General features: G+C 46.8%; 1 protein-coding gene and 1 long non-coding RNA gene across 2 annotated transcripts; one reads left to right on the top strand and one right to left on the bottom strand.

The window, feature by feature from the left end:
- Positions 1-110: 110 nt before the first annotated feature.
- LOC149349088 (uncharacterized) lies at positions 111-970 on the bottom strand. The gene is made up of 4 exons (XR_016289956.1): positions 857-970; positions 592-668; positions 359-418; positions 111-170 (listed from the first exon to the last, which is right to left on the bottom strand). It is a non-coding gene; the product is annotated as an uncharacterized LOC149349088 (long non-coding RNA).
- Positions 971-10,916: 9,946 nt separating this feature from the next.
- LOC149349087 (uncharacterized) lies at positions 10,917-13,655 on the top strand. Its single transcript, XM_089575400.1, has one exon. The coding sequence runs from the start codon at positions 10,917-10,919 to the stop codon at positions 13,653-13,655; it is 2,739 nt and encodes a 912-aa protein (XP_089431526.1).
- The last annotated feature ends 7,271 nt before the right edge of the window (positions 13,656-20,926 follow it).

Genomic DNA, 20,926 nt, shown 5'->3' with positions numbered 1-20,926 from the left:
GGATGATGCGTGTAGCTTATAATAACATATATACATACATATGCAGATACAAAGACATGCGCAGGGTTCTGCAATAGGGGGAGGCAAGTTTCACCGCAATGCAAGCATACCTTGAGTACTTGGTGGCAGAACACTTGTCGAGGTGTGAGATGTTTCAGAATTTCGCCCCTCTGCCGGTAGAAATGATTGCATACAGCTGGATGCATTTACACTAAGACTGTATCGATCACACTCTACACATATACTATAATGCAAGCAAATTATAAACTGAAATACTCCAAGCCAAAGAACTTCAGCAACACTGATTAAAAGCTCTTAAACTCAAATGAAATTAGCTGCTCCTAGCATTTAACAGTACCTGAACGACTTGTTGCCAAAATGCCAGCAGAAGTGGGTGATGATTCAAAACTTCTTTCCCCTGCAGACAATGGAGACTGCATATTGCTGGATATATTTACATGAATGTTGCATGCATTTCCCTAAGCAGACTTGCTTAAGTAAAAGCCTGAAACACCTACACCAGCAAATAAGCACTGTGCAACTCAGTGCTGCTTAACAGTACCGAACATATGGTAACGCTAGTGACCTCACCTGAAGGACATGGTGACAAAATGCCTGTGGACGTGTGCAATGCTGCAGAACTGTTCTCTCCATGCAAAGTTGAACCACTGCAATTAGAAGCAACAACACAAAATTAACCAAACAAGAAAAATTATAACCTCCATGAATATGGTGTTTCTTTGTCATGAAAAGAGTACTTTTGAAATTCAGCTCCTAAATTAGAACAAGCTCTTTGAAAGAATCAGTTATTTTCTTATCACCCAGAAATTTTCTTGAGAAAGGGAACGTTCCATGCCTTTGAGACCTGAAAGGTGAGGGTGGAATACCACGGAGTCCAAAATCTTTGTTTCCATCTTCAAAATCAGAGATATCAGAGCTGCTCAAACTTGCCGATACCTTCTTTCGCTTCTCACGACCCTTCTCTGAAAATGAAATGTGAATTTGCAACAAAAAAGTTCAAGGCGATGTCTATACTGGGTACCGATTCTAAATATCAACAGTTTGTGAATGCCACTAGCACGAAGGTGAGAAATTCACCACATAAATAGCCACCCCACTCAGAACTCCATAGATAAGACTGCTAGAAGTGAATTTACAATTTTTTTTAATTACTATAGATCTGCATTTTAAAAATTATGATGAGTACCCTGGTGTAGCCTTTGCAGATTGGTTATACAGCGAGGCAGGTATTCTGGTTGCTACAGAGCTAAACAATTTAATTAGGTAAAATCAAGTAATGAACTTCATTTTTGATTTCAAGGGCAATACTCTATAATTTGATGGCCATCAAAAAAGATGATTCTCCTTTCTAAATTTTCTTAATTGGTCTTATGCCTCAAAATTTCAAACGCCAGATATAGTATCTGGAAGGTAGTTGAGCTTGCTTTCACACATTGCACATTTATAAAATAGCTTTGCTAGGTGCAGTACTGTCACCAAAAATCATATTATATTCTTTCACATAAATATGCAAACAGTATTCAATATTACTACTCAAAAATATAAGCAGTACCATTTTTAAATGTGCAATGGGTGAATTGCCAACTCGAGAAGATTCCAGATGCATAATTTTGGCTTCTAGAGATGCTGTGGCGAAAGTGAAGTGAAATTGTGAAAAAAAAAGGCACTGACTTTTACTGACAACATACTCTAGCGAGGCCGCTGTCATGCAATCCACACAGACTACATTGGTCCCAAACAAGCACCTGTGCTATGATTTAATTTTCTGCTCAGCACACCGCTCAAGAGCTCTAGATAAATGATCGAATCGAAATGCACAGATAGCACTGAGATGTCTCTCATAGTTTGTTTAAAGACATCTGTACACAGGGTAACAAAGGAGAAAGGAGATGGCTACACAGTATGAAAGAGCACTGAACAAGGGTTGAGGGGGCCCGAGCCTGCAAGCCAAGCCAACATTTTAACAAGGGATCTTGTCTTCATCTGAGATAAGCCCCTTTGTTGAAATGTTGGCTCGCCTTGCAAACCAAGGTACCCCAACCCTTGTTCAGTGCTTTTCCATATATCTGTGCATAGAGACATCACTCGCTATAACTCACTTATCAAAACATGACTCTCACCACTTCAGCTATATCGTTTCAACACCTTAAAATTTAGCTGCTAACAGCAAATATGCAAAGTAAGCATGTGTTGCCAGCTATGAAATGGGAAAATGTCATTTCAGATAAAGAGCAAGCCAGTTCTCATGCCAAGTAAAGTACAGCCAGCCGTCACAGTTTCAAAGAACCTCTTCACTACTATACTTACAGCTGATCATTGTTTAAACAAGTTTATTTACATCATCCCTTCTTATAATGTACACTAACAGCAAAGTCCAGTGCAAAACATTTTTTCACATGACAGATGATGAAGCAGGTGGCCTACTCACTCCGAAATTCTACCACTGATAGGACACAGAAAGATGCGCCAAAGCCTCTCTTGGGCATGTGATCAATCAGATCAGTAAGATTCACTGAGTATTGCATATCCAAATGGCAACTATTCAAAGCATAGCATCATGCAAAGATAGTATCCAGCTTAGCAAGTATTGAGCAAATTAGGCTACTTTGTTTGCATAAATGATAAATGGTTAAGCCATAAAGCTGTGCAGTAACTAGTTCTTAATTCACAGTATTTTCTTGTTCACAACTTTCAAAGCCAGAGTACACCTTTTCAAAGCTCTAGTGGCAGTACTTCTGAAATATTTAATACTTGGAATTGAGGGCTACATACCTTGATCTGTTGAAGTTGCGATGTCATCTGTATCCTCAGCTTTTCTTAATTTTGATCTTGCCCTTTGGTATGTGTCTAAAATAAAACGAAATTGGACGTTCAGCATTCATTTTAGCCCAATTTAAAGCCTCCAACAGTGAATGTCAAAAACAATTGTTTAAAAATCTAATGTGAAATGTTTCCTTATGACTTCAGTAAAAATAACACTACTGAACATACTGTCAAAGGCAGACCGCAATGAAGAAAGAATTTTGGAGGTTTGTCCTGGTTAGACCACATTATATGAGTAACCTCTGTCAATCATGGCAGTATATTTGTATGGCTTAATAACCTTTCCTTCATTCCAGCAAGCTATATTGGCAAGATGATCCGACTCAGTGCCTGCACCATAGAGTTGACATATTCAAAGCAGCGCGTGCCTTATTTGCGGCAAGACTGAAGGGCCATGCACCAGCAAATCAGCTGTTCTACCCTGGCCTAGTCACTTGGTACACAGCAGCATCTCTCCCCAGCAAATCATGCATGTTACTTCATATGGGAACACCTCCAGCAGAGGAAGGTCGAAACCGTGCCTAATTTGATCATGAGAGTTGCAGTATGAAAAGTAGAGCTTATACTCTAAAATTTCCACTCCAAAAATACTGATAAATTTTATAATCAGTTTTAACAAATGAAACGTCAACAGGACAAATGAAACACGACCACTCTGCTTCCAAAGCTAAGAATTATGGTGATCTATATTGTGGAAATCCAATTTTCACTTTGTATAAAAGTAAAACTCAATTGTGCTGGTGTTAACTATGAAGTGACTACTATCTTGTTTCACTGTTTGTGCTTCATCGCATCCATGTTGCATTAAATGCAGACAGTTCATGCTATATTAAATATTCCTTTAATTAACCAGCAGAATTCAACATATATCCGCTTTTCTTAATCCCATAAGATTAAGAAAAGATAACAGGGAAAACACACTGGTTTTCTTACCTTCAAAACTCAGAACGTGAACAGTGTGCTTCTTGAAAGAAGCATCTGGCACTTCTCGGTGTTTCACCGCCTTGACGGTACGAGTTGCACGGAACGCTGTTGGCCACAGACACTCGTCTCCTTTTAGCCAATTTGTTGGCACCACATCGACTGAGTCATCGGATAAAAAACGAACTATAGCAAACATTGCCTGAAAAAGTGAAAACTATTAGGCTGCAGACAGTAAAAGCATTGAAGTGTTGGTAAAAAGTAGACAATTAAAGATACAACAACACATACATCTGATGATGAGGCAAAATTACATAGTATGAAGCAATGGAAAAGCTAAATACTCAATATTGGAACCTAAATAAGGAAGCAGCATACATTTTGACTGGACACGCGATACCGGCCACACCTTGCAAGATGACAGATGAGATACAACAAAAATGCCCACGTCACTGGAGCGGCAAGGTACAGTGTAGAAATCTCTCACCTCTGTGAACTGTCTGCCCACAATCACTTTTGAACCTGCTTCATCAAAGCAAAAATCGGAGACTAGGATTACGCAACAGTTGGAGAGAATGCAGCCATTGTCTCCAATAGCCGATTTAAGGACAAACTTTGGAAAGACGGCAGTGTGAAACTGTGGCCCCCTGCAGTCATTCGGTAGCTGTCCTCCCATATGCATCTTCTTGAAAACAATGGAAGGTTCTGGACCATTCTGGAAGGCATTGAGGTTGCCACTCTCTTTGAGCTCAATTAATCTGTTGTGCAACTGCTCAAGCGGGCGAGTTGAACTGCGAAGCAGCTGTTTCAGACGAAACATAAAGCTTTCAGCCGGGAAGGCACTGAAATTGTCTAATGCTCCATAGTTTGCTACATCATCAGCAAGATGCACTAGCCCATGGACATTATATGAAACTTTCCCGCGACCATACAATGACTTGAAACTGCGAACAAAAAAACAAAGAAGGTCCTTGGCATAATTATTGTATGTCATGCACATGGATGGGCTAGCAAGTATGATAATAGCAACATGCAGTACGAGGAAATGTTCATACCTCTCTTGCCCTAGGACACCTTTCAACACTACTGGACCAAAGTATAAAACAAAGGAACGGAATTCAGTTGCCTTCCAAAAGCCAAGATCCTTCAAAGACCGTGGTAGTCGTGCCAGTTCACCGCAGCAAAATTGTTTCAAGTCAACCAAACGCTGAGATATTTCATTTACAGACAGTGATGGCAGGCGGTAAGATTTACTGCCCTTAATCCACAGAAGCAGCAGCTTCTTCACAACACCAATGCAGACCAAATGCATATAATCTAAAGGAAACTGTGTGACTAGGCCTACAGGCAAGGACTGAAGGGGCGTGTCTTTTACATGGTGTTCTTCTTGTGCTTTTTGAGCAAATGACTGATCTGTTCGCAGCTGTGCGTCAGATTCAAGAAAAACGACCGTTCCATCTACAAACTCGCCCTCTTGTGTGCACTTTCCGCAGCCAAAGTAGCCGGAGTGCGACTTGGTGCCTAACAAGAATGCTTTAGCCGGTGCGTCACAAACAAATCCCCTTACATAAACAGAGAATATTTGTCCACAGAAATGGAATCCATTTGCCAAGAGGTCTTGAAGCTCAGCAAGGAAATCCGAAAGGTACTCCTCAACGGAATTTGGCTTTGCATGGCCATGATAACAGCCAATCAAGAATACTCCACTATGAGCTACGTCCTGAGTTTTACCAAGAACTGGCCAAAACTGACTGTGAGTGCTTTTGGTTAGTGGCAGCCCATCAACATAAAACATTATACCAATTTGGGGTGGTATGGTCGAAAGGTCACTGACTTGTACAAGTAGGCTTTTCAAACTCTCTGCAATGCCGAAGTGAAAATAGGAACCCGGTGGCACATCTCTAGTTATTACTGCCCTGCGAGGTGTAGACAGCAAAGTTCTTGGGTCGCGCGGCAAGCCTGAGAAGATGGGGTAACGCCTCAACTCATTCATAAGTGAGGAAAGGGCTCCATGAGTGATCTTATGATCACCAGACCATTCAGTCAGGAAGTGTTTCATGCGACACACTGAATCACTATTTGCCATGGCACTATTTGTCTGTTTTTCACTGATGCTGCTCAAAAAAGTTCCAGGCAAAGCCTCAACCTCGGAATCTGTAGAGAATGCATCTGAAGGGAAGCTCTTGCTTGACGCAGTTTCATCTGAGCTACTGTCGTGAACAGGCACAGGTTCAGAATTAGTGCATCCCACTCTGCAGACAGCTGTCATGAAAAGCACCATCTTGTGCCAACTCAGTTGGGCAAGATCTGCCAAAATCGGCCCCCCTTGCAAGGTCACCACAACTGCTTGAAACTGAAAAAATGCGCGCGTTCGGATTATCCTCAGAATTCGAACTGCCTGAAACCGAAACAATGCGCGCGCTCGGATTATCCTGTTCAAAGGACGGCAGCTCAGATGAAACCTCTTCATCTCCAGAAAGGGTATCAGCATGACTACTAGGTGAATCCATTCCCTCATGAGAGCTGCATTCAGATACGTCACCACCAATCTCGCATTCGAACTCTGACGTAGTGCAAACATTATTGGAGGCGTTCCTGTCCACCCAGTTACTACAGCTTGCTTCTGCAGTGCTCCGGGTATCAGTCGTGATAGGCTGAGAGCTACATGTAGAAACTTTTGACACAATTTTATTTAACCGGCGCCTCTTCTGCCACCGCGAAAGACTTTCAAAGGGTTTCTTTGGCCGCTCCATATTACACATTGCGCGCACCTGACAATCCGGCGGGTACACCTACACGCTCATCTTAGTTGAAAATGGAGCACTGTCATACGAGAGCTCGCGGGTCGGCGCACACGTGCACGATGTAACTAAGCGAGAAAGAAACGGGGCAAGCCTACCGGAGTCGGCAGCACTAACAATTAACACCGAGACGCCCCGCTGACGATAAAGTCAGTCAACAAATATGCAGTCAGCAAAAATTCCAGTGAGGAAGCGCTAGTTTTTGCCCAGCATGCATAGTTCTATATTTTTTTTTGGCCGCGGTACATAATTACATTTCGCGTGCACGTGGATGCATGCCTGTAGTACATCTGACAATCCGGTCGGGATACTGGATACACATAAAACACCTATACGTGCATGCTATCCTAGTTGACAATTGAGTACTGCTCATCAAAAACGTAAGGACACTACCCGAATATAGGCGCCGCTCCCACACCGGGTTGATGTTGACACCAAAGAAGCACGATCAATAGCGACGACGGAGCAACCGCTCCAGTTCCTTTCTCCGGCTTGTCTGACAGTTTGCGCGGGAACAACGGTCAATGTGCAGTACCGCAGTTAACAAAATTAAATCAATTCAAGATACGAATACAATAATTTCAAGTGACAATTAAAATGAAAATAAAAAAAAAATATGATGAGAAACAAATACTAATAATAAAATTAAGTTTTCAATTTTATCAAGGTTGGAATCGCTGCAGTCCTGGGGTGAGTGCGGTTGAGGTAGTGACGTCGGCAACATCCAGTAACGGTAGCTGAGAAAAAGTAAGCCGGAGAAGCATCACAATGCATTGTGCTTGTTACAAACGTCTGGCCGGTCGGATCCCGGAGCTGGAACAGATCCCCCTGATCTGATCATAGAGATTACGGAACTCCGATAAATTAATTCAAACGTAGCATTTGTCAACTTATTCAGGCGCGGATTTGAGCGGCAAAAAAATTGGTGTGGCTTGATTGGTTTATGTGGTTTATATTAATATGTTATGACAACATCCCTTTGAAATAAAGCGACTGAGGCTAGTTATAGTTATGTGAGACTCCGTGAAGGGCTGCGGAAATTTCTACCACCTGTGTATATTTTATAGGGTTCTTTGGCGTGCCCTGTTATCGCACGCACAGTGTAGGTAGCTGTTCCTGATCCTACGGGGTTGGGATAGGTAGGTCAACGCCGCTTGCGGCGGGGGCTAGCCTGCCACAGGAATTTTATCTCTTGTAGGCCGTCATTGCACCTGCCGCTTCGGTGGCGGACGACGGCTGTTGCGACGCGCGTCTTTCTCTCTCGCTCTTCTTTTTCTTCCTTCTTTCTCTATTTTCTCTTCTGTCCGCACGAGGCAGCGGAGGTGGCTCAGCAACAGAGCCAGTAGCAGGCCCGTGCAATTTCTTTTCCTTCTTCCTTCAGTCGCAACAACAACAACAGCACACGCGCGTGCACGTACGTGGGCGCCGGCTTTTCGCCGCCATAGAATTAAAACTTGCCTTTAATTTCATAGCCCTTAATTTTAGAAGTGCGTGCGCAGCGCTATGGCTGAAAATGTTAATTTTAGTTTGCTGTATATATATATATATATATATATATATATATATATATATATATATATATATATGTATATATATATATGATACATATAATATTGTGCAGGCTTTAATTTTAAGCTTTTCTCTCGGATTCTTATAATTGTTGCTAGTTCCGTTTCAGCTTTTTTTTTCGATTCACGGGAATATGGCGCGACAGTCGGCTACTCGTTCATCCGAGTTGTGACCTAGTCGAAGCGCCGAAGCCAATTGCATCATGTGTACGCGGCCACAAAAATGTCTCCCGGGGATGTCTTGGAGACAACTTGCTAAGCCAACTTCTAAACGCCTTGTGTAGCTGAAGACGCAAATATCCCTCCAAAGAAATCTTCCAGGCGTCTTGGCTAAGATGTCTATTAGACGAGTGTCAAACACCGTCTTGTAGATGTCTTTTGTAGCCCAAGATATTTATGACTTTTATAGATGTTTCTAGACATTTACAGGATATTGTGTGCTCAGTGGGTATAGACCTTAGTCTATAGAGAGTCTATAGACCGTCTATAGACAAAAGGAAATTGAAGCCGCTATAGACTTTAGTCCATAGATTTTCTATAGACTGTCTATAGACAAAAGGAAAAGTCTATAGGATGGCTATAGAGTCTATAAAAAGTCTATAGAAAGTCTATAGACCATTTTTATAAGGGGGGACCGAAATAGCGGTTAGGCAGCAGGGCCCAATCGGGTGTGCCGTGCCAGAAGAGATGGCTGAGGGTATAGGGGCTGAAGAAAATAGGAGATGGTCCCCTAGTTCCGGAGCGCGGAGGGCAGAAAACAGGGGAGCATGCCGGCTTCCAGGAAACTACGAGGTCCGCGCATCGGAGCCGCAAGACGACACTGCGCCTCAAGGTCATGGGCCTGGTCGGGCCGAAACTGCAGGTGGCCTCTTTTCAGTGCGCCCCCCCCCCCCCCCCCCCCCGCTTTCCTTCACCCTCTTTCCCTCTGTGTGTGTTTGTTTCTTCCTTCAAGTGCTCTGACTCTATTGCAAATAAACTCCTAGTCTCAAAACGGAACCCAACGAGTGAGCATCGTTTCTTTGGAGGCTCCTGCGTGCGCGGCCCCCCGCCGCCCGAACGAGTGTACGCGCAGTATAAGAACACTAGTGCAGCTCAGTCGTTTTTAACTTTGTGGCGCTAACTGCATTTGTGAGACAGTGACCTAAGTGTCAAAGAAACAGAGTTGATAATAATCAACATTTGGTGCCGAAACCCGGGAACTTAGTCAACTGCCATCAAAGACGCCATGGAACGACTCCAAAAGAAGCAAGCCGCGCTACGTCAAGCCATCGAAAAGATCATCGCAGCAGCCACCGCCCTCCTACAAGAGCCTGCAGCACAAAGCGGTGAGCTTGAAGAACAATTTGACCTCCTTATCGAGCAAGCAGAAGAGCTAAAGTCGGTTAACGACAGCATTGAGAAGAAAATTGACCTACAGGAACTCGACGCAGAATTAGCCGCCGTATCTGCTTACAGCGAGAAGATTAGCATCACGAAAACTAGAATAAAAAGAGCCATACGAAACCAAACTTCTTACGGAGACCGGTCAAGAACTCCATCAGTAACGGGGAACCCTTCCGAGCCTAGTTCTCAGCCTTCAGTTCACGCCAGCGTTACCACGAGCCAGCTTCCATCGGCAACAACCAAACTTCCGAAGTTGGAAATCGCCAAGTTTAATGGCGACCTGAGATCATGGCAGAAATTTTGGAATCAATTCGACTCAACAATCCACAAAAATGGCTCTCTTTCATCAATAGATAAATTTCAGTACCTGACAAGTTATCTAACAGGGAAGGCGGCAGCGGCTATCGAAGGGTTATCCCTAAGCAATGAAAATTACGGAATTGCCATCAGGACCCTCACAGAAAGATTTATTTATTTATTTATTTATTTATTTATTTATTTCGAATACCCTCAGGGCCCGGGTCGGGCGTTACAGAGGGGAGTGGAATACTCAACATAATTAAGATAAAAGCACAGGCACATATATATATATATATATATATATATATACATATATATACACATATATATAGGGGTGTCAAAAACAGTGCAAAAATAGTAAGGAACACCAGAAGGTAACAATAAACATCCAAGAATTCAATACAAGTACTACAAGTAAGGAACACCAAAATATAACTGTGGAACACAATACAAGTAGTAATACGGGGGTAAAAAATAAATAAACAGTGCGTAACGATTAATCAGGAACACCAAAATGAGCTTTTAAGGCATTTTTGAACAATGTAACATCAGTAATAGACACAAGATCTTCGGGAAGGTGGTTCCACTCTGTTATTGAGCGCGGGAGAAATGAATTATGAAAGGTATTCGTGTGGCATGCGAAAGATCCAATTTTATGACGGTGGTCCACGCGATGTGACACATAAGAGGGCCGGTGGAGTAAAAGATTGTGAAGTGTGTCGTGGTAGTATATTTTATGGAGCAAACAAAGTCGCTGTATCTGGCGTCTCAAGGAGAGTGGAGGTAGGTGTAATGTGTTTTTCATGTTAGTTGTGCTGGCAGTACGATGATAATTACTGAGAATGTAGCGAGCAGACCGATTCTGAAGAGCTTCGATGGTTGTTACCAGATGATCAAGGCCGGGATCCCATACAGAAGCAGCATACTCAAGCTTTGGACGGATAAGTGTTTTATAAAATTGTAATTTAAGAGATGAAGAAATGTTCGCAAAATTACGTTTCAGATAGCCTAGAGATCTGTTAGCGTTGCTAGTTATATAGTTGATGTGCTGTTCCCATGATAAGGGATTGGGAGAGAAGACGTCATTATCGAAGAACACATGTCTCGATTGCTCGGTGTTCGCCCGGTAAACAACCTCCATGACACAGAAAGGCTCAGGACCCTTTATGATGAGGTACAGTCGGGAGTCCGAAGCCTCGAGGCACTGGGCGTGATATCAAGCACGTACGGCGTGTTGTTGCTGACTGTCCTTCGAAAGAGCATCCCAGATCAACTTAGCCTCGAATATTACCGAAGGAAGGCTGCCACTTCAACCGTTCCCCAAGACGAGCTCCAAGACTTCCTCGATTTCTTGAGAACGGAAGTGGAGAGCAGAGAACGAGCGCAGTGCAGCAGCCGACAGTCACTGAACAGGGATGTTAAACCGAGGGAGCCAAGCATTAAGGGGAAGCCACCATCTGCAGCCGTCTTCGCTGTAAAGGGCAGCGAGTCACAGTGCTCATTTTGTGGGGCGGAAGACCACGTTACGGCAGACTGCGTGGCCTCCGTTGCGCCAGAAGCCAAGAGAGAGATCCTGGCCAAAGAAAGACGATGCTTTAAATGCACGAAAACGAATCATCGAGCAGCCGATTGCCGGACAGCAAAGTGGCTCAAGTGTGCGAAATGCTCCGCCCGGCACGCTACTGGCGTCTGCGATCTCAGCAAGTCGACACCACCCCTTTCAAGAAACGGTTCTGCACCTCACGAGGTTGTCGTGCAGTCATCGTTACAGGTGGCACAGACTGGCTGCACGCCCAGCGTGCTCCTACAGACAGCACAAGCATGGGCGGAATCGAAACAGAAGCGCGCCTTGGTGAGGATTCTGCTCGACGGTGGCAGCCAGAGAACTTTCGTAAAGCGAGAGGTATCCCGGCGTCTCAAACTTCAAGTGGTTGGAGAAGAACGTCTCGCCATTCACACCTTTGGGACCACTACGCCAAACATCACAACATGTAACAAAGTCGAGTTGTGTCTACGAAGCCGACATGCCGACCACGTAATAAGAATCGAGGCCCTCGAGGTTCCAGAGATTTCCGGGGACTTCCTGCCACCACCTGACGCCTCCGCTACCAGCCTGGCTGCAGACCAAGGGCTCCAACTCGCTGACCTGGCCCCGGACGACCACCCACATAGCACCGGAGTCTCTCTCCTGATTGGAGCTGACCATTACTGGGACGTCGCCACTGGAAGTGTCAAGCGGGTCAACGACAAGCTTGTCGCCGTGGAGACCATCTTTGGGTGGACGCTGCAGGGTAGAGTGGCAAGAAACACAGCGACGACCTGTTTGACAACCACCGGAGTCATGCGCGTGTTGGTGACCACTGAGCAAGAAAACGACGACCTCTCCAAGCAGCTGAAGTCATTTTGGGAATTGGAACATCTTGGAATCGTTGACACAGAAACCACAGAGAAGGGAGACGAAGTTCTTCGAAGCTTTCAAGAAAGCGTCACCTACAGAAATGGCCGTTATCAGGTCTCTCTGCCCTGGAAAGAAAATGCCTCAGATTTGGCGGATAACAAGGCCATAGCTGCGCAGAGACTTCGGTCGTTGACAACAAAGTTGATAAGAAACGACGGCGACATGCAAACTTACGACCGAGCGCTGAGAGAATACCTGATTGCTGGGCACGCTGAGGAGGTCGACGAAAATGGTGAGTCCCCAAAGGGACCTATTTACTACCTCCCGCATCGAGGCGTTGTCAGACCGACAAGCGAAACAACTAAGCTGAGGGTGGTCTTCGATGCCTCCTCGAGCGCACGAGGCGAGCTTTCGCTAAATGATGTTCTCTCTGCGGGACCAAATTTGAACCCAAATCTCTCAGACATCCTAATCAGGTTTCGAACCAACAGAATAGCTGTCATGGCCGATATAGAAAAGGCTTTCCTCCAAGTGCAGCTGGTCGAAAGTGACCGCGACGCCTTGCGTTTTCTCTGGTACGAGCGACCTCCCAAGCAGTCAGAAGCTCTTCCTCCTATAAAGGAGTATCGAATGACACGAGTGCCCTTCGGGGCAACATCAAGCCCCTTTTTGCTCGCGGCAACTCTGAGGTATCACATTGAGTCAGTGCAAGACGTTTATCCGAGCACAGCGAATATACTCAAGAACAACCTATATGTGGACGATTTGGTGACAGGCGCTGACTCAGTTGAGGAGGCGGAGCGCATCTGCCAAGAATCGCAGCACATTGTGCACAAGGCAAGCATGCATCTACGCAAGTGGCGATCGAATTCGATTGAACTTTCGACGATGTTATCAGAAAATGAGAATGGACGAGGCAGCTTGCCGGAGCTCACAATGACCAAGATCCTGGGTGTCGAGTGGAGGCCTCACCCAGACGATTTCGTGTTTGAGATGAACACCATAATAGAATTTTTGAGGTCGCGGCAAGACACAAAAAGGTTGTTGCTGCAAGCGTCTGCGCGTATTTTCGACCCCTTCGGTTTCCTCGCACCAATTTCTACTACGACGAAGATCTTGTTTCAGACCCTTTGGGAGCGAGGTACAGATCGGGATGAGAAACTGCCTCCAGATGTACTTGACCGATGGGACATTTGGTGCCAACAGCTCCCTGAGCTTCGCCACATTTCCGTACCTCGTAAAGTCGCCTTGAAAGAAGGGCATGCCCAGCCGGAGCTTCACATTTTCTGTGATGCCAGCCCGAAAGCTTGCGGTGCCGTTGCTTACACGAAGACAACAAATGAAGACGGCAACTTCACTGTATCTCTTCTGATGGCTAAAGCAAGGGTGGCGCCATTAAAGCGCTTCTCATTACCGCGGTTGGAGCTGATGGGGCCCTAAGAGGAGCTCGGTTGGCCAAAACGCTTCTTCAGCAGCTGAATGTGACAGCTATTTCAATGCACGGCTGGAGTGACTCGACCGTTGCCCTGAGCTGGATAAAAAGCTCCGAACTCCTAAGCGAAGATGTCCCACATCCAGCACAAATGAGCTGAAGCTCATTGCGGGGGAGGATGAAGAAAATAGGAGATGGTCCCCTAGTTCCGGAGCGCGGAGGGCAGAAAACAGGGGAGCATGCCGGCTTCCAGGAAACTACGAGGTCCGCGCATCGGAGCCGCAAGACGACACTGCGCCTCAAGGTCATGGGCCTGGTCGGGCCGAAACTGCAGGTGGCCTCTTTTCAGTGCGCCCCCCCCCCCCCCGCTTTCCTTCACCCTCTTTCCCTCTGTGTGTGTTTGTTTCTTCCTTCAAGTGCTCTGACTCTATTGCAAATAAACTCCTAGTCTCAAAACGGAACCCAACGAGTGAGCATCGTTTCTTTGGAGGCTCCTGCGTGCGCGGCCCCCCGCCGCCCGAACGAGTGTACGCGCAGTATAAGAACACTAGTGCAGCTCAGTCGTTTTTAACTTTGTGGCGCTAACTGCATTTGTGAGACAGTGACCTGAGTGTCAAAGAAACAGAGATGATAATAATCAACAGGGGCGTTGTTCGCGCCTGTGAAGCTCTGCCTGTCAGAGCAAACTGAGATAAAGCAGACCCAGGAGGCACATGAGTGCATTGTTTGTGAACAGGAGTTCAGCATTGGGCCAGAACAGGTTGACGCAAACTCTGGGGCAGCTGTAATGCTCGACGAAGAGGTAGAGCAGGCGCGAATAGAGGCAACACTCTTTTCAGGCGAAGGTAAGCTGGCTGCCAAAGATGAATCGGTTAGCCAGCCGGAGCTGTCAATATGCGCAGTGACAGCAGATGTAGCTGATGGTGTAGCGAAGTTGGTAACACTTGAGACGCACTCGCTGTTAGAGCAGACAGAAAGAGAGCGGCTACATGATGAAAATGAGAGAGCTGATTTTGAAGATTTCAAAACTGCGCGTGAGTCTGTTCAAGACAAACCTGAGGCTCCGGTGGAGCGTGAGGCAGATCCGGAAGCTTCCAATGCTATTGCAGGTTATCTTAGGCTAAGCAGGAAAGATGAGCCTGCATTTGATGCCGAAGGGGTCAGAAATGCGCATTTGATCGCCGTAACAGTGGTCGAGGCAGATAGAGAACTGCAGCATTTGAATAATGCACCCATCTCTTTATGTTTCGAGATGGAGCAACATGCTTCGTTATCAGCAGTGCGGAAGCGAGCTGCTGAAGGAACTATTGAGAAGAGAATGAACGAGGGCATGCTTTTCTTTGAAGAGAACATCGGCGGGCAGCCTTACAGAGAGCTAGCGCTATGCAGGGCTGCACGCGAGGTAGCTGATGACCGGCGTAACCCTAATGTGAATTCCAAAGGGACGATCGCAAACGCGGTGGCAGCAGTTTTCGTAGAGCGTATGGAGCAGGTGACCGCTGTCGATTTTGAGGAAAGCGACATGATCTATCTGATAGCGGCGGCAGCCTTTGCAACCGGCGCTGTGCCGGATCATTCTGAATTCTGGTCCAATTTTGTGGACAAAGCTCAACAGAAACTTGACGTTCTGTTTCGAGATGTAGGCGGCTAGAAGTAATTTCTGGCAGTTTGGGCACCGATCTGACATGGTGGATTCTGGAATGTGCAGATTGGTTTCCAGCCTTGTGTGTGCGGGTTGAAATATCCGCTGTGTGCGCGCATGTGTGTGTGCTGGTGTACTGACCGGACAGCCGGCGCACGTGTCCGCGTGTTTGTGGACTGACTGGACAGCTGGCGTACGTGTGCGTGCGTGCGTGTGTACTTTTGTTGTTGGGCACCATGGCTGAACTTTAATGTCCCACTGACAACAAGTGTCCCTGTGACATTCTTGGTTGGGAGGAGTGAAGTTCGCGGTGCTGTAGTTTGTTTACCGCATCCGGTCGCGTAGTGGAATGCCCATTATGTGCTTTTCTTGGGCCCTCCGCACAACCGCACAGAAAGGGATCAGTGAACCCCGCGGGAGAAGGGAGGCGCCGAATGGCGGGGGATTACAGGAGACGTCAAACTCCCCTCATGGACGGAGTCGTTAGGTGGCATCCTGTGTGCACGTGTGTACGGCGAGGCAAACCCGCGTCCCAGTGCCTGGCTTTGTGCCATGTCTCCAGCGGCGTGCTTTGACCTATTGTCACGCTAGCTGCAGGCATGAGGAGCGACGATGGGAAAGAGATGGATTGAAGTGGCTTTCCTCGAACTTGGGGCAACCGGACGTTGGGAAAGCGAGTGTTCGCGAAGCTCGCAGCGGGAAAGCATAATTATCCGAAATCGTGATGGTGGAAAGTGTGCATATGTGTACAGTGTCGCGATGAGTTACCTTCTTTCCCCAATGATTCATTGGTAGTGTTATCCTTTCCCCAATTGCTGATTGGTGGTATTTTCCTTTCCCCAATAAGTTATTGGGTGGACGTTTGTATAGTACTTGATTGGTTATTCTCCCACCGAGGGCGGGGACATGGGATTTAAAACCCGCTGCTTCGGCAGGACCGAGGGCTGGTTTCGTCACGTAGTGGTACGAGCCAGTCAAGTGTAAATATGTTTTAAGGCGGAAGCCTTTAATGTCTCATCGTTGTAAGCAGCAGTTGTCGACAGAAAATGTCACGCTTTTCAATTGGTGGAAACGGTCGTGACGTCACAGTGCACGAATTTCGAACGGGGCCAATTGTACTTTGGCTAGTAACCATGCAACCAATTGAAGGGATCGTATAGTGATGCTCCAAGTAAGTGGAACTGAGCTTAGTTAATTGCTTAATTACCCAATTAGCCTAATTAGCTTTACTAGTCAGGCCATATAAATAAATAAAACCGATTAAGGAATTGGTCGAGCTCAGGAATCGAACCCCGGTCTTCGGCGTGAGAGACGAGCATGCTACCCACTCCGCCATGCCTGCTCGATGGTTTGGAATGAACAAAGGCGCGTCTAGTGAATACGGTGTCTTCACTCACTCTCATCCTCCTCCATTCCCTTCCCGCGAGGTTTAGGTGTCCACCGACAAATGAGAGACAGATACATTTCCTTTCCTCAAAAACCAATTTACTGACGAGCGAGGCGTAGAACCGAATGGGCGATGGCGTTCTATGGACTCCTTGGCAGCGTTGCAAGACGCTGTCGCGTTCCACTCTTAGGGGCATCAGTGACCACACTTTAGGTCAAAAAAGTGCCCCCCTGAATTTTGTGAGACAGTTACTGCGTAATTTCCTTTCCTCAAATACAATTTTCATTTTCTTCATTACGGCTCCTCTTTATCTATCTTCTTTCACTCCCACTTCCTCCCTTCCTCTATGGTGCGGTTCAGGTGTCCACCGAGATGACAGAGAATTACTGCGCCATTTCCTTTCCTCAAAAAGCGTTGCGTTCAAAGGGCAAGGCATCGCGCTGAACGGGTGGTGTTCCCTGGACTTCCTGGCAGCGCTACAACGCGCTGTCGCGTTCCACTCCTAAAGGCGAAGCTTAAGCCTCATTACTTAGCAGTTAATTAGTATTCAGGCAATAATCAGTAATTAACCATTAATTATTGATTTGCCATCACTTAGTAATTAGTACTCAATTATATGTGACGCCACCGGTGCCACAGAAACAGCGAAGGTGGTGCGGAAAACGCTTCCGCCTCTACCCACTTTAGACAGTCAAAGTGCACCCTCAATTTTTTCTCCTTGCTTGGATCTTCCTTTGTGCTTTTAATTGTTATAAAAAGTTTAACCTCTCTAGAAGTGTCCTCTTGCAATGTGATTGAGCAAAACGAATCTGCAAGACGTCAAGAATCCTACAACAATCATCATTAACTAAATTTCCCTCTACGAGATCAAGAGAGAATCCAACTGCTGTGGTGATCAGGGACCGTCGTGTGACTATCCGAGGAATTGCAGAAGAGGTGGACATCAGCACTTTTTCTACACATTTCATAATCACCGAAGATTTCGCCATGAAGATAGTTGCGGCGGCAAAATTTGCGCCGAAACTGCTCACGGTGGAGCAAAAGCAGCTTCGTGTTGAAGTCTCACAGGACATGCTGGATTCCACAAACAGTGACTCCGATTTCATCAACACCATAATCACTGGTCACGAGACGTGGGTGTACGGGGACGACCCGAAAACCGAATCCCAGTCGTCACAGTGGAAGCATTCCACGTCAATATTACCATAGAAGGCCTGCCAAATGCGCAGCAACGTCAAAGTGATGCTAACTGCTTTCTTTGACTCCCGCTGTGTGGCACACCACGAGTACGCACCCCACAGGTTCAAACAATGACGAAAGAGTACTACTGGGATGTGCTCCGTCGCATACATGATGCTGTGCGGCGCAAGAGACTGGAGTTGAGGTCAACAGGAAATTGGCGTATACATCACGACCATGCTCTTGCACATTCCTCGCACATGATTCAGACTTTTTATGCTAAGCATACTAAAATAGCCCAACCCAGCTCCTCGAGCGCGGCGCTGTCGTTACCATTGACCTTTCGTGACCTCCATGTCATGCCACGTGATGCGTGACGTCACAGCAGATGAAAAACGAGGGCCCAACTCGCGCCGTCGCGCGAGGCGTCGTGACCAAGGATGACCACGTGGTGCGTGACGTCACAGCAGATGAGAAACGGGGGCCCAGCTCGCGCCGTCGCGCGAGGCGTCGCGACCAAGGAGGACCACGTGATGCGTGACGTAACGACATAGGAGAAACGGGGCCCCAGCTCGCGCCGTCGCGCGAGGCGTCGCGACCAATGTGTTTCCTGCTTCTGCCGCTAGGTGCGCTGTAGTGAACACGTGATGCTGATTTTTTTTCCCCTTGCACGCAGGCTGCGGGCGCGCTCCTACTCTCGACACCAGTCGCCATCTGTCGGCGCGCGCGGCCCGAGGGACTGCGGGTCGCGCCGGCGCCGCGCGTAGAACGCATGTTTCCGTGTTCGCTTCTGCCGTTGTTGTGCTTCATCAGCTAACGTATGAGGGTGTGTGCTGTGCGTCACTACTCACATTTTCCCTCTTCCAGACAGTACTGCGGTTATCTTGCGCGCAGTTACTCGTTAACGTGACATCCGAGGGTAGTCGACCAGGTAGTGTACGGACTGGAAACCGGCACTTCTAAGCAGATTTCTGCGCTGTCGTGTCGTTTGTTGTCGCCTTTTACATGCGATATCATCTATGATAATTTTATGCATCAGAATGTAGATCTACTGATTTGACTCAGTGGAGTATAGTAACTGGATAGGCGAGCTGCAGACTGAAGGTTGTCCCGACGGAGCGCGTGTTTTCGATCACCAGTACGTGTTCGGCATCCTTGCGCTGAGCTTGCTCTTGTTCCCATTAAACACATTTCATGACACGATTGTAAGCACGACCGCTACCGATTTCAGCTGCTTTTTCCGCACGCATGTCAGAGGGATCTGGGGGGTAAAGGTTTATCTATACCATCTTTCTGCTGTTGGTATCTACACTATCGTTTGGTTTGGTTTATTAAGGTTTTACGTCCCAAAGCGACTCAGGCTATGAGGGACGCCGTAGTGAAGGGCTCCGGAAATTTCGACCACCTGGGGTTCTTTAACGTGCACTGACATCGCACAGTACACGGGCCTCTAGAATTTCACCTCCATCGAAATTCGGCCGCCGCGGCCGTGATCGAGCCCGCGTCTTTTGGGCCAGAGCCGAGGGCCGTAACCACTGAGCCACTGCAGCGGTGCAGTATCTACCTTATTCATAGGAAAATACTATGCGCGATTTCATTACATTTTCTACACTTAGCCAAACGGCTACGCAACGCTCTCACACGCGGCGAGAGCTCTTGAATAAAATAACGCGACTTCGAACCTCAGAATTAGTGAAAGCTGGATTAGCTGCTCATATCTATTCAAGCTTTGATAAATTAAGCGAAAGTACGTTTTTATGCACCAGGTTGCATAAACCATGACAAAATTTGTTTTCTGTTGGCACTGCGACTCAGTTGAGCTCACAGGGGTAATTTGTTGATAACTGGCGCGGCGACAAGAAGGCCCTGTTTGTGGAGGGGGGCTTTATGGCCGGCCGGCAGGAAGGAATAAGGGTGCATGGGAATTGGAACTGCATGCTAGCCGCACATCTAATGCTTGATATTGAACAAAAATTTTCTTTGCGGTGGAGCACCAAGACGGAATTCGATATAAGCACGAGCGCGTTCTAAGCGCCGGCACAATTAATCTGAATGTCAAACTAAATGTCATTAAAATACGTCAATGTTATCGCTTTGTTAACGTAAATACTTCCTGCAACACAGCCACGCAGCGGAAGTATGCTCGACAATGTTTTTTTAGCGCCCGAAGCGCGGCTATATGCAGGCGCGGCCGCGGAACTGCCGCAGCCGCGCAGTCCCCAAAGAAACGCCCGCACCGCGGCGTGCCAGTCGGCGCAAATTGGCCGCGCCCGCGAGAGGCTCAAAATTCTGGTCTATACAAGGGGGTGCGCCTGCCTCTGCTAGGCATACACGGGATAGAGATGCCTCCTGGAGACAGGGCTGCTCGTTGGAATGAGAAGCAAAAGTTGCGGCGTGCTACAGAGACCGATGAAGAGCGTGAAGAACGTGTAGCCAAGCGGCGTGCTCGATATGCAACTCGGCGACAATATGCTTCGCATCTGACTAGGCTTAACCTAAGCTAAGCCTCAGCCATATTTTTTGGCGAAAAACGAGACTCATGAAGTTCAACAGGCTCTTTACTCTCCTGATATGGCCCCCTGCGACTTCTGGCCTTTTCCCAAAATCAAGAGGCCATTGAAAGGAGCGCGATTGTAGACAAGAGAGGACATTATGGCTGTAACGACAGCTCAGCTGAACTCCATTCCGAAAAAGGTATTTTCGGAATACTTCCAACAGTGGCAGCACCGCTGGGAGAAGTGTGTGGAGTCCGAAGGAGACTACTTTGAGGATGATCAGGTTTTCTACGCTCTAGTTATGCCAGATTTTTTCTTCGGCCAAAGGTCGGATACGTTTCTAACAGACCCCGTACATTATGCCATGCTTGCCCACCTCTCCGAGACCGCCATAGAGGCTCTCCTAAAATTTTTCAATAAAATATGGATGAGTGGAGAAATCCCCCAAGCATGGAAAGCAGCAATCATAGTGCCCTTCCTAAAACCTGGAAAACCACCAACTACACCCACCAGTTACAGGCCAATAGCACTCGCTAGCTGTATAACAAAATCATTCGAAAGCATTCTAAACATCAG

This window comes from Amblyomma mixtum, chromosome 3 (genome assembly GCF_055824585.1).
Source record: "Amblyomma mixtum isolate Tamu chromosome 3, ASM5582458v1, whole genome shotgun sequence".
NCBI classification, from domain to species: domain Eukaryota; kingdom Metazoa; phylum Arthropoda; class Arachnida; order Ixodida; family Ixodidae; genus Amblyomma; species Amblyomma mixtum.
Note: the sequence above shows the minus strand (reverse complement) of the source record. Positions and strands in the feature narration are given on the sequence as shown.